This window comes from Argiope bruennichi, chromosome 9 (assembly GCF_947563725.1).
Source record: "Argiope bruennichi chromosome 9, qqArgBrue1.1, whole genome shotgun sequence".
NCBI lineage: Eukaryota > Metazoa > Arthropoda > Arachnida > Araneae > Araneidae > Argiope > Argiope bruennichi.
The window spans coordinates 36,546,616-36,559,473 of NC_079159.1; the positions used below are offsets into that span (position 1 = coordinate 36,546,616).

At 30.6% G+C, this 12,858-nt stretch overlaps 1 protein-coding gene across 3 annotated transcripts in view; it reads right to left on the reverse strand.

Annotated features, from left to right (window-relative positions):
• Positions 1 to 3,452: 3,452 nt before the first annotated feature.
• LOC129984821 (P-selectin-like) overlaps positions 3,453 to 12,858 on the reverse strand; it is a 42,949-nt gene continuing 33,543 nt past the window's right edge. For 2 of the 3 annotated variants that reach the window (XM_056094781.1, XM_056094782.1), the window contains 2 exons: positions 11,074 to 11,343; positions 3,453 to 3,722 (listed from right to left, as the gene is read on the reverse strand). In XM_056094781.1, the coding sequence (XP_055950756.1) occupies positions 11,087 to 11,343 (257 nt within the window). In that variant the 3' untranslated portion in view covers positions 3,453 to 3,722; positions 11,074 to 11,086. The remainder of the gene's footprint in view (positions 3,723 to 11,073; positions 11,344 to 12,858) is intronic. The other variant, XM_056094783.1, reaches the window with a different exon arrangement.

Below are 12,858 nucleotides of genomic sequence, written 5' to 3' on the forward strand. Positions count from 1 at the left end.
ACCTTTTTATAAAAGTAACCAAACATAACACTGATAACATAAGAGTAATCCAAAAGCAACATTAAAGAAATATGCGAGGGAGAAACTGCAATTAGCTGTTCTTCAAGACATGTCTATGAAGAGTTCGATAGATAAAGCCAGTTTCGACATAAGTAAAAAGACGGAGTAAAAATAACGATAACGCTGCATTCTTTAACCTTATTTCTCGAGCCAGGGATTTATCTTATCTCAAAGGAGATTTTGGTCATTAGTTTGCAATACGTCAGAAGTGCAAACTTTTCTGAAAACAGCTCTTTAATGAAGAGATAATGTTAAATGTTTTTGATGTGTAAGAAGCTTAGTCTTTTTTTTAATCGAGGAACATTCTTTTTTTATGAATATAATGAGGAGCTTAATATAAACACTTAAATTTCGATGTTATAAAAGTTAATGGACTTGAATAGTTTTAAGTATGGAAGCTAACTATTTCATAAATTGAATAGTTAAGCAGACAAGTTTGTTGCTCGATTCTAAGCAAAAGCAATTTAATATTTTTAGACTTTTATAATATGATTCCGGAAAACTGAATGTAAATGAACCGAATTAATGTTCAATTTAAATTAAATATTTGTTAGCTTCCATTCGAGTATTAACCACTTGCCTGCCGCTGACGTATATATACGTCTCCCTAAGTCAATGTGTTAACTGCCCCTGGCGTATATATACGTGGCACTGGGAACCAAATCTCGCAAGTTATCCTCGGCAGGTAAGGGGTTAAAGACATCTCAAATTATCTTAATTTAAATTTATTGAACCTTTATAAACATCATTTTACATCATGGGTTCTAAATCGTATATCTGAAGTTTTTCAATAAATATTTCAAAGGAATGTCTGTGCATTAACTAATAGGTTAAATATATTCAAATAGTTTAGTAGTTAATAGTTGCATGAAATGTCATATTGGACTGAAAATCAAAATGGAAACAAAGCGATTGAAATTAAACAGAAAATGTTTAGATATGTTCTGCACAAAACTATGTTTATACTCTAGGCTATTATATACCGTATTATAGAATTTATGTCTCAATGAGGGGCATTTCAGAAATGAGGATGTATGGTAGTTGGTTCTCGCTACCCTGGTGAGTAAAAAAATGATGGGGAATGGCTACCTCCTATCGATAATGAGACGTATTTCCCACGAGAAGTGTTTCACCGTGGCCGTTGATGGCCCTTAGGATGCAACCATAGTTCCCGCCAGTGTTACTGTCGAGGTGGACCGATCATTCAGCTTTTTCAGTGCGCCTTAGAAACAATTCATGTTTTGCTCAGTAGAAGGAAAATTGCATTATTGTGCAAGTAAAATGCTGATTTAAAAAAAATGCTTATAACAATTTTTCTATTGTGAAAGAAAAATTTTTGCTCTATTAAACTGTATATGCATTAATGCTGACACATGAGCTTGTTATTGCTTGCTCAACAACTGCAGCCACAATTTCTTTCTGCATTCCATCTGATTTATGGCCTATCTTTCGTTTCGTTACAGAAGTATCGATCTTTCTAAAGTTTAGAATGATTTGCCCAAGGCTTCTATTAATACGAGAATATCGGAGCAATATTTTACCATGCAAAATGTTGAGCTCAGCAAAAGTCCTGTTATTATATTCTAGTAAAAGAATTTGACAAGAAAACATCGAAATCATAAAGTTTAATGTCATTTTGACTAAAATTATAGTTTAATGGAAAATCTCTTCCTGCACTCATTAATGTGCCGATGAATCTCCAATATTTTTTGATTGTATGCAATTTACAGCATCGTAATGCCATTTCATCTCTGTCGACTAAATTATAAGTAAAATGGCGCTTTGATTCAACGGAATATTTTGCACAAGAGGTGCGAAACACCTGTTTAATTTGAATAATCCTATAAATTGCATACTTGTATTTCTGACTGTGCATGTATCAATAAATAATCTATTCTTACATTTTCAACTATATTATGGTGTTTCCCTTAAAAATTATTCCTTTACAGTTAGTTTGAGGAAAAGGAGTTGATCGCAAGATCGAAAGAATAAACTAATCAAGCTTTATCTACGTGTATTCTACCTTATAAGTCAAATGTTCTCTGTTTCCCTTGTGGAAAAGAATTAATTTGGGCCTCGTGTTCTCTCTAATGGTAATCTACCATCTTGAGTCATACGTACTCTGTTGTTGATCAGATGTAAGAGAGCCGGCTTTGTAATCATAGTATCGTGAGCAGTTATGATCAGTCTTTGTCTACTTATCACGGAAAGGGCAGTATCTTGGCCGGTGATTGCCCTTTGGACACAATCGTCTTCTTAAGTCAAATACATTCGATTGTTGATCAGATGTAAGAGAATTGACTTCGCAATATCACAGCTAGATAAATGAGCAAGCTGTGTCTACTTATTATCTGCAGTCTTGAGTCAAATATACTCCATTGTTGATTTGATGCAAGAGAATTGGCTTCGGAATCGTAATGCCGTGGGTAGTTCAAGTGATATGATCAAGCTTTGCCTACCTGTAATCTGCTGTATTGAGTCAAATATACTCTGTTGTTGATCAGGTGAAGAGAGTTAACTTCAGAATCGTAATATCATGGGTAAATATATGATGTTTTGCTTACTTGTAATCTACCTTCTAGAGTCAAATATACTTTGTTGTTGATCAGGTGTTGAAGAGTTGGCTTCGGAATCATAATATCGTGGGTAATTATATTATCAGGCTTTGTCTACTTCTAATCTGTCTTCTTGAGTGCTATATTCTGCATTATTGATCAGATGGGGGGAAAAATGAGTTGACTTCAGGATCGTGCATTGTCTATTTGTAATCGACCATCGAGAGATAAATATTTTCTTTTGTTGACCAGATGAAAGAGAATTGGAGATCTAAGATCGAAATATCGAGAGAGTCTACAGATCGTGGATAATGACTTTATAATCATTTGTTGATTTTAAATCAGTCCTCGGAAGTCCAATTTTCTCATTAAAGTGTATGGTGTATTTCTACAGAGTAATATGATATTTGGAGCAATTTTTTTCAGCTTCAGGCACTTATATGACTTGTAAATGAGAAAATGATCTGGCCAAATTAATTATAGAAATAATTAGACAAAAGAACTAAAATGACGAAAGACCGTCAAATATTCGATAAAAAAAGAAAGCAATATAAATAGTAAATATGTACAGAATGCTTCTTTTATTGACTTATTTTAATCTTATTGTTATTTTATTCTCTTATTTTGTTTATTGTCTTTTGTCTATACTTATGAAACAAATTTTTTATTAGCATTTTAACGCTTTGCTTAAGATTCTAAAAAATTTATAATGAACATATGAAGTAATGTTACTATTCAAAATCAATAATAATCACAATAAAAAATAAATGATTTTATTCAAAGAATAATTAAAATACAATAGAAATATATATTACAAAAATATTGTAGTTGCGGAAATCAAGTTTTAACAATGAAGTCATACGGCTTTATATAGATTGATCAAAAGTATATTAGATATCCACAGATCCTTTATTTTCTTTGTGCATTGAATGCAAAGTTACTTAAGAGTATTTGTTGTATCATTTCCCGTCAACACCCTCACTGGAACACCATCGAGGTGAGGCTAAAGCAAACGAAAACATCTTTTCCAGCTTTCAGATTTTAATAATGATAATTTTTACATCAGATTCCGATTCTTTGTCTTTGGAAACGTCAATCACAACAATCCTGAAAAGAAAATTGAAAATTCGTCACATCTTAGAAAAAAAACGGTATTTAAAATTTAGTATTTAAATGAATGAAAAGTCTATGCATAATTGTATTTAAAAATTATAAAGCTACGGTTTTAAGTAATAATTTTATTTTTAAATTAATTTAATAATAATCAAAATGTCATATTTTTGGGGTTTAGTATTGAAAATATATAATTATTGTTAGGGTACTAATACAATGCAATGTAAAGTAATTAACAAACTAAAAAATCAAATTCCAGCAACTTTCATTTCGTATGAAATTTCCCACCCCAATCCTTGATATCTCAACATATCTTTCTGCTTTTCAAAAGGAATTTAGAATAAGATTCACAGGCATAATAATAATGAACATATGAAGTAACATATTTAATACCCAAAATACATATTTAATAATAAATTTTTAATACCAAAATACAACCCAAATGCGAGCAAAGTTTCAGTTTAATCGATTTTCTGTAAATATTGATGGGAAATTAAATGAATAGAGAAAATAAAGTCATAAACGTTGGAATTCTTCATAATCTTAAAATGTAAATTTTATACATTGACATATTATTTTAAAGCATTAAAATTTTTTTCTTATATGTGTTATTTAATGTTATTCAAAATTCAAATCTGATCCATTTCATTGGAAATATTTTCATGGGTCATGTTAAAATTCATTTGTCGGATATGTCTTTAATTTCCAGTTTTCTCTTAATATAGATTTAAGATTTTATCTAAATATCTTATAATTTTATTTCGTGCATCTCAGAAATCAAATTTTATATTTAGATCAGGTTTTGATTCTTTAAATTTCTCTCGATAGATGCCTTTTCTAAAAAACCGCGATTTTACACCACCAATTTTTTTTTATATATAACTATTAGAATAAATATATTCAACTTCCGCGTCGAAGTGTGTGCAGTGCTTTAGTCAGAGCAACACCAATGACACATGTGGTGATTGTCCTAGGTTCAAGCCGCGCTTTTCGTTTTATTTTTTACTTATGTATTTACATTTAATATTTTTTGCTTTTTAAATTCATTTATATAGGTAAGATCCCTGAAGAAGGCTATTTTATATAAAAAAATAACTATTAAAACCTTTAACCGTAATAGAATAACTGTAACTAACTATTAGAGCTTTTTTTCTATCTGCTTTCATGCTGACAATGTCATATAGCGCATCTCGGACGCGATTTCCCCATGGTAAAACTGAGTGTAAGTTAAAAAAAAATATAAGTAATAATAGATAAACTATAAAATGAATGCTGTAATACAGCAGATTGTTTCAAATAATTTATTATGATTATTTTTATTTAAATGACCAGTTCATATGCAGATAAGACTGAAAAATAATCATATGTAATCAGTATGTGATTCGTATCTAAATATTTCCCTCGAAAAAAACGCAATTTTACAAACAAACAAAAAACAACTGTCGAAAGAAAAGATGTAACTCTCAAATCATAAACCTTAATAATACATTTACGGCTACAAACAAAAAAAAATCAACATCATAATTTTATATAGCTACATTTTATAATATAGTTGTATTTTAACACTTCAATTCAAAAAAAGAAATGTCCCAGGAAAAAAAAAATTAAGCATCTAAGGGCAAATCGTTCCATTTCTCAACAGAAGTGGCAATTCTGATAAGAAAGTACACACAACTGCTTTAGACATTAAATGTGATACATTGGCAATGACCGGAGATCAAATTATCATTTTCTTAACAACAGCAAAAAGAAGAAGAAAAGGAAGCGAAATTGCCTTTCTAAAAAAGAAAGTTTTTTTCACGTATATTTTTGTCAAATATTTCGGGAGCATCACTCGTGATGTCTTATTAATGTTGAAATGTTGCCAAAAGCGATTTTTTTAAAATTCCTTGAACGAGGAAGAAAATATGAATTTGGCTTTGAAAAAATTGTGCCTAAATTGGGTAGTTTCACATTTTTACCAGGCTTTGTTGAGGAGATTTGACTTTTATGATTGTTATTCAGGCTTGCAGTTGCTATCTAAATAATGTTAAAATGACCTTTTGCAGCTCAGTTTGTAAGCTCTTCAACATCATTGAAAGAAATAATCATCTAGTTGCAGCAAAATTTCATAAAGGAAATGTTTGTCCCTAGCTGTAAAAAAAAATTGCAGGACAATATTATTTTTTTGAGAGAATCTCGACGTTTTATTTGAGTTCATTTGCAAATAATGATTATTATATTCTTTATATGTAGTATTAAATTCAGCCATAAATTAAGGTCGACTGATTTCGATTTTTTTTATCTTGAGCCAATTACAAATCGAATTTTAAAATTAAGTGTATAAGGACTAAAATGATGATTCTTCATTTCTATTCTAATATAAAAAATATATTAAATTTACAAGGATTTCAGACAGTCCAGACTATATTTTATCGTTTTGAAAATTTAGGAATTAAATTCCATATTTTAACACCACATAGTACCTTAATTGTGCCATGGGGTGCGAAAAAATAAAAACAAAAAAAACAGATTAATCGTTGTAATCTAATGGCAATAATCGTCGTGGAAGAGATAATATGTATACGATGGACATGAGAGTCAAGTCTATGATGTCCTCCCGTAGCAAGTTTCGTCACAATTAATTAGTAAATATGTATTTTAGAGCTTTATTAAATGTATATGGGAGTCTAATCTATGTTCACTCAGAATAAACCAATGAGAGTGGTCTCTGCATAATATTGTTACAAATCTGTAATTTTGCTATCCGGCACGAATAGTGTCATCCTGGAAAACTTTTGTAAGATCTGTATTGTGCGTGCTGAGCTTGGCGACCATTTGTAGACTTGGCGATGAATTTGGCGAGTTTGGCGACTAAATGGATAATACCCGAAAGTTCGAGAAGTTTCACGATCCATCCAGTAATAACTGAGATACACCCAGGTACGCCCTGATTGGTTTGAAGATTCTAACCCCACCTCCCGGAACTATAAAAGATGAGCTCTCTGAAGCTGCGAAGAAGAAGTTGTGTGTATCGTCAGTAGTTGTGTGTGAGAGGAGTCGGTGTCGCCGACAAGTAAAGGTCTTGGAGAAATTGACAGCAAGAAAGCTGCTGAACTATAGCAATTAAATGTGCTGCGCTATTACAATTGATTAGCGGTATTTGTTGTAGAAGAAAAATTTTGTAACAATATCTTCTCGTTCCCTGTATTAAATGTGTTTATCGTGAATAAATTGTGAAGCTTGAGCAAGACAATAAATGCTGCGAGAGTTCAGATTATTCTTTTCAAAGTATCATGCATATGAATTGTATGTTTCTTAGCGTAGTAAACAAAACAGATACTTATACATCAACTGCATAACACTGGTGAAAAATAGTTATGGAATATTGACCTTTGACTCTTTGGGGGAAGGGGATATTAATCGCTTCTGCGTAGTTAATACATAAATATCAGAAAATCGAATATGCATGTTAGGCCCATTTTGACTAATTGATTTATAACTAAAATTTTAGAAACAAGCTAACATACCATTTTCAGTTATTTAAGGTATTGTATTTTTGAGTTATTGCCTTTATATGACTGCGAAAGTGCAGACAGACGGTAAATTCTTAGACGGATTTTATTCAAAATTTGATGACACATTACCTTTCAGATATCACTAACCCTAAAAATGTGAAATAAATTTCGTTTACCTAAGTTGTTCTATTTTTGAATTTTCGCATTCACATGCATGTAAAAATACAGACGGACAGGTGTTAAATGTCTTCACAGAATTTATTCTAAATTAGATAGAAATTTACATACTTAACGATATGTTACGTGCTGAATTGACTTTCTTCAAGATTTGAAAAAAAAAAAAATGACAAGTCTATATCCCAAATTTCTTGCGCTCACCCAAAATCTTTTTTTTTTTTCAATTATAATATAGACGGACAGATGCTAAATGTCTTGACAGAATTTATTTTAAATTGGATAGAAATTTACGTACTTAACGACATGTTACGTGCTGAATTGACTTTCTTCAAGATTTGAAAAAAAAAATGACAAGTCTATATCCCAAATTTCTTGCGCTCACCCAAAATCTTTTTTTTTTCAATTATAATATAGACGGACAGATGCTAAATGTCTTGACAGAATTTATTTTAAATTAGATAGAAATTTACGTACTTAACGACATGTTACGTGCTGAATTGACTTTCTTCAAGATTTGAAAAAAAAAATGACAAGTCTATATCCCAAATTTCTTGCGCTCACCCAAAATCTTTTTTTTTTTCAATTATAATATAGACGGACAGATGCTAAATGTCTTGACAGAATTTATTTTAAATTAGATAGAAATTTACGTACTTAACGACATGTTACGTGCTGAATTGACTTTCTTCAAGATTTGAAAAAAAAAATGACAAGTCTATATCCCAAATTTCTTGCGCTCACCCAAAATCTTTTTTTTTTCAATTATAATATAGACGGACAGATGCTAAATGTCTTGACAGAATTTATTTTAAATTAGATAGAAATTTACGTACTTAACGACATGTTACGTGCTGAATTGACTTTCTTCAAGATTTGAAAAAAAAAAAAAAAAAAGATGGCAAGTCTATATCCCAAATTTCTTGCGCTAACCCAAAATCTTTTTTTTTTCAATTATAATATAGACGGACAGATGCTAAATGTCTTGACAGAATTTATTTTAAATTAGATAGAAATTTACGTACTTAACGACATGCTACGTGCTGAATTGACTTTCTTCAAGATTTGAAAAAAAAAAAAAAGATGGCAAGTCTATATCCCAAATTTCTTGCGCTAACCCAAAATCTTTTTTTTTCAATTATAATATAGACGGACAGATGCTAAATGTCTTGACAGAATTTATTTTAAATTAGATAGAAATTTACGTACTTAACGACATGTTACGTGCTGAATTGACTTTCTTCAAGATTTGAAAAAAAAAATGACAAGTCTATATCCCAAATTTCTTGCGCTCACCCAAAATCTTTTTTTTTTCAATTATAATATAGACGGACAGATGCTAAATGTCTTGACAGAATTTATTTTAAATTAGATAGAAATTTACGTACTTAACGACATGTTACGTGCTGAATTGACTTTCTTCAAGATTTGAAAAAAAAAAAAAAAAATGGCAAGTCTATATCCCAAATTTCTTGCGCTCACCCAAAATCTTTTTTTTTTTTTTCAATTATAATATTCATAGACAGACATAATTTCAAAAATATATTTTTCGAACGTAGAAAGGTCTGAAATATGAGAAGTCGTCAAAAATACAATATCAAATTTTTTTCGATTACAATATATATATATATATATATATATATATATATATATATATATATATATATATATATATATATATATATATATATATATATATATATATATTAGTATATTTCGTATGTGAGAAAGTAAAAAGGGCATACTTGGAGAATTAAAGAAATAACATTGATTCTAATGCCACTAATAGTTTAAAGAATATACATAAATGATAAATAATTAGTTGAATGCACTATGTAAAAGTGGATAGCTAAAAATAAATAAAGAGTTTTTGCAATATAGTATACTTGTTGTAGATAACAGTTATATATATATATATATATATATATATATATATATATATATATATATATATTAGTATATTTCGTATGTGAGAAAGTAAAAAGGGCATACTTGGAGAATTAAAGAAATAACATTGATTCTAATGCCACTAATAGTTTAAAGAATATACATAAATGATAAATAATTAGTTGAATGCACTATGTAAAAGTGGATAGCTAAAAATAAATAAAGAGTTTTTGCAATATAGTATACTTGTTGTAGATAACAGTTATATATATATATATATATATATATATATATATATATATATATATATATATATATATATATATTAGTATATTTCGTATGTGAGAAAGTAAAAAGGGCATACTTGGAGAATTAAAGAAATAACATTGATTCTAATGCCACTAATAGTTTAAAGAATATACATAAATGATAAATAATTAGTTGAATGCACTATGTAAAAGTGGATAGCTAAAAATAAATAAAGAGTTTTTGCAATATAGTATACTTGTTGTAGATAACAGTTATATATATATATATATATATATATTAGTATATTTCGTATGTGAGAAAGTAAAAAGGGCATACTTGGAGAATTAAAGAAATAACATTGATTCTAATGCCACTAATAGTTTAAAGAATATACATAAATGATAAATAATTAGTTGAATGCACTATGTAAAAGTGGATAGCTAAAAATAAATAAAGAGTTTTTGCAATATAGTATACTTGTTGTAGATAACAGTTATATATATATATATATATATATATATATATATATATATATATATATATATATATATATATATATATATATATATATATATATATATATATATATATATATATATATATATATATATATATATATATATATATATATATATTAGTATATTTCGTATGTGAGAAAGTAAAAAGGGCATACTTGGAGAATTAAAGAAATAACATTGATTCTAATGCCACTAATAGTTTAAAGAATATACATAAATGATAAATAATTAGTTGAATGCACTATGTAAAAGTGGATAGCTAAAAATAAATAAAGAGTTTTTGCAATATAGTATACTGATTTATTTGTCGCTCCGCCTTATGATCATTAAGTTTGGTAAGTTCAAATGTCTCTGCATGATAAAACAAAAATTTTGAAAGAATTTCACGATCCTGTCTTATGAAACAAAAGTTTTAATGGTATTTCAATCGATAATGGTTTTATAAAACAAAAATTTTGAAAGAATCGCATGCTTCATTTCTATAAAACGAAGTTTTTGATAGAACCGCATGTTCCAATTTTATAAAACAAAAATCTTGATAGAATCGCATGTTCTAATTTCATAAAAACAACATTTTGATTAAATCGCATACCCTAATTTTATAAAACAAAAATTTTGATAGAATCGCATGTTCTAATTTCATAAAAACAACATTTTGATTAAATCGCATACCCTAATTTTATAAAACAAAAATTTTGATAGAATCGCATGTTCCAATTTTATGAACAAAAATTTTGTTATAATCGCATGTTCCAATTTCATTAATCAAAATTTTGATATAATTGCATGTTCCAATTTTATAAAACCAAAATTTTGTTAGAATAGCAAGTTTCTGTTTTAGGAAACAAAAATTTTGATAGAATCGCATGTTCCAATTTTATAAAACAAAAATTTTGATAGAATCGCACGTTCCAATTTCTAAAACAAAAATTTCAATAGAATAGTATGTTCCAATTTTATAAAACAAAAATTTTGATAGAATCGCATGCCCAAAAGTGAATTTATAAAGAGACAATATACCACCAACTAAATCTTATCCGAACACGAGGCTCCAGAGTGGCACTAGTTTGTATGTGTAAGTGGTGGTGTACCCAACTTTTCTGGTGCACGTCGGTGCGTAGCCGGTCCACATCCCGCCCCCCAAGCAGGTTCGAACTCGAGATCCCGTCCTCAAGTAGCCTTGTTCGCACACGACCACGCATCGACCCCCTGCAGTATTATCACATTCCTCGAACTCCCCGTGAGGTGGGGGAGTTAAAATTGGGCAAGTTCCTCTTTCAGTTTCTCCTCCTAAGAGAAAAAAAATCATTATGTTAAAAAAATAAATTGCGAAAATGATATTCATAAATTTTACGTGCAGACATGGGTTAGTGTTATGCGAGTGCATATGGATATTAAGAAAAGAAAGAATCTACCACTAGTATAAACATTGTATCAGAGAATGTAGTATCCTTTTGACAACAATGATTTTTAATTTTCAATATATAAATAATGAAAAAATGAAATTATTTGAATAAAGCAAAAACTCACTTTCTTTTAAATAGGCGATCTACACTCATGTCCAAAATTAAGGTCACAAAAATGTTTTTCAAAGTAATTCTAAATGGCTACCAGTAAAATTTAAACAAATTATATTTTATATATTGTGAAGCACCGGTAACACGATATTAACCTTTGTTGTGGGAATAAAATGTTGTTTAGCATTAGATTTTGAGGAATTACTGAAATTAGATCGTTTAGGCATCTTGGATTTTTGCCTGCAATTTTGTGAATATTGCATTTAAACAAAAAATTTAACCTGTTTCCAGTGAGAATGAGTTCTCATAATCGTTTAGACGATTCCTTGAGATGGAGAACCATTAATAGGCTGGAAGCTGGGCAGTCTCAAGCGGAGGTGACTCGATGGTTACAAGTGGCACCGAATGTGGTATCCAGGGTGTGGAATCAATTCTAAACAAGTGGTACTGTAACCAGGAAGGCTGGCCAAGGCCGTCTCAGAGCAAAGACGCCTGCACAGGATCGCTATTTGGCATTAAGCACACGACGGCATAGGCTGACAACGGCTCCTCAATCTGCTTGTGACCTTGCTGCTGCGTCTGGAATAACAATATCCAGACAAAGAGTATACAGACGTCTAGCAGAGAGGGCCCTTTATGCCCAGTGACCAGTTGAGTGCGTCCCTTTAACTGCATCCAACAGAAAAGTCAGTTGTTGTGGTGCCGAACACATCAGTCTTTGGCACAGCAAGAATGGGGGCGTGTTCTTTTCAGTGATGAGTCGATATTTACCACACAGAGTGACACTCGTCGAATCTTCATCTGGAGAGAGCGAGGAGCTCGCTATCATCCCTCTTTCCTAAAAGAAATCGACAGATTTGGTGGCAGAGGAATCCTTATCTGGGGTGGCATAATGTTGGGCAGTCGTACACCACTGCACGTCTTCGATACGGGTCCTGTCAATGCACATCGCTATAGGGATGAGATCCTTGAAGCCTATGTGAGGTTGTTCCGGGGTGCGCGTTCACACAGAGCCCAAATCGTTGATGATTTTCTTGAGGAAGAGGATATTCGACGTATGGACTGGCCCTCGAGGTCTCCGGATCTCAGTCCTATTGAACATGTTTGGGATGGTCTCGGAAGAGCCATTGCACAGCGTAACCCCCATCCTAATACCCTCCAAGAGTTAAAAGCCGCGCTTTTGGAAGAATGGGCTTTGTTGCCCCAAAAATTTATTGACCCTCATAACCCTCATAAACAGTATGAAAGCTCGTTGTGAAGCCTGTATAGCAGTTCACGGTGGTCATAC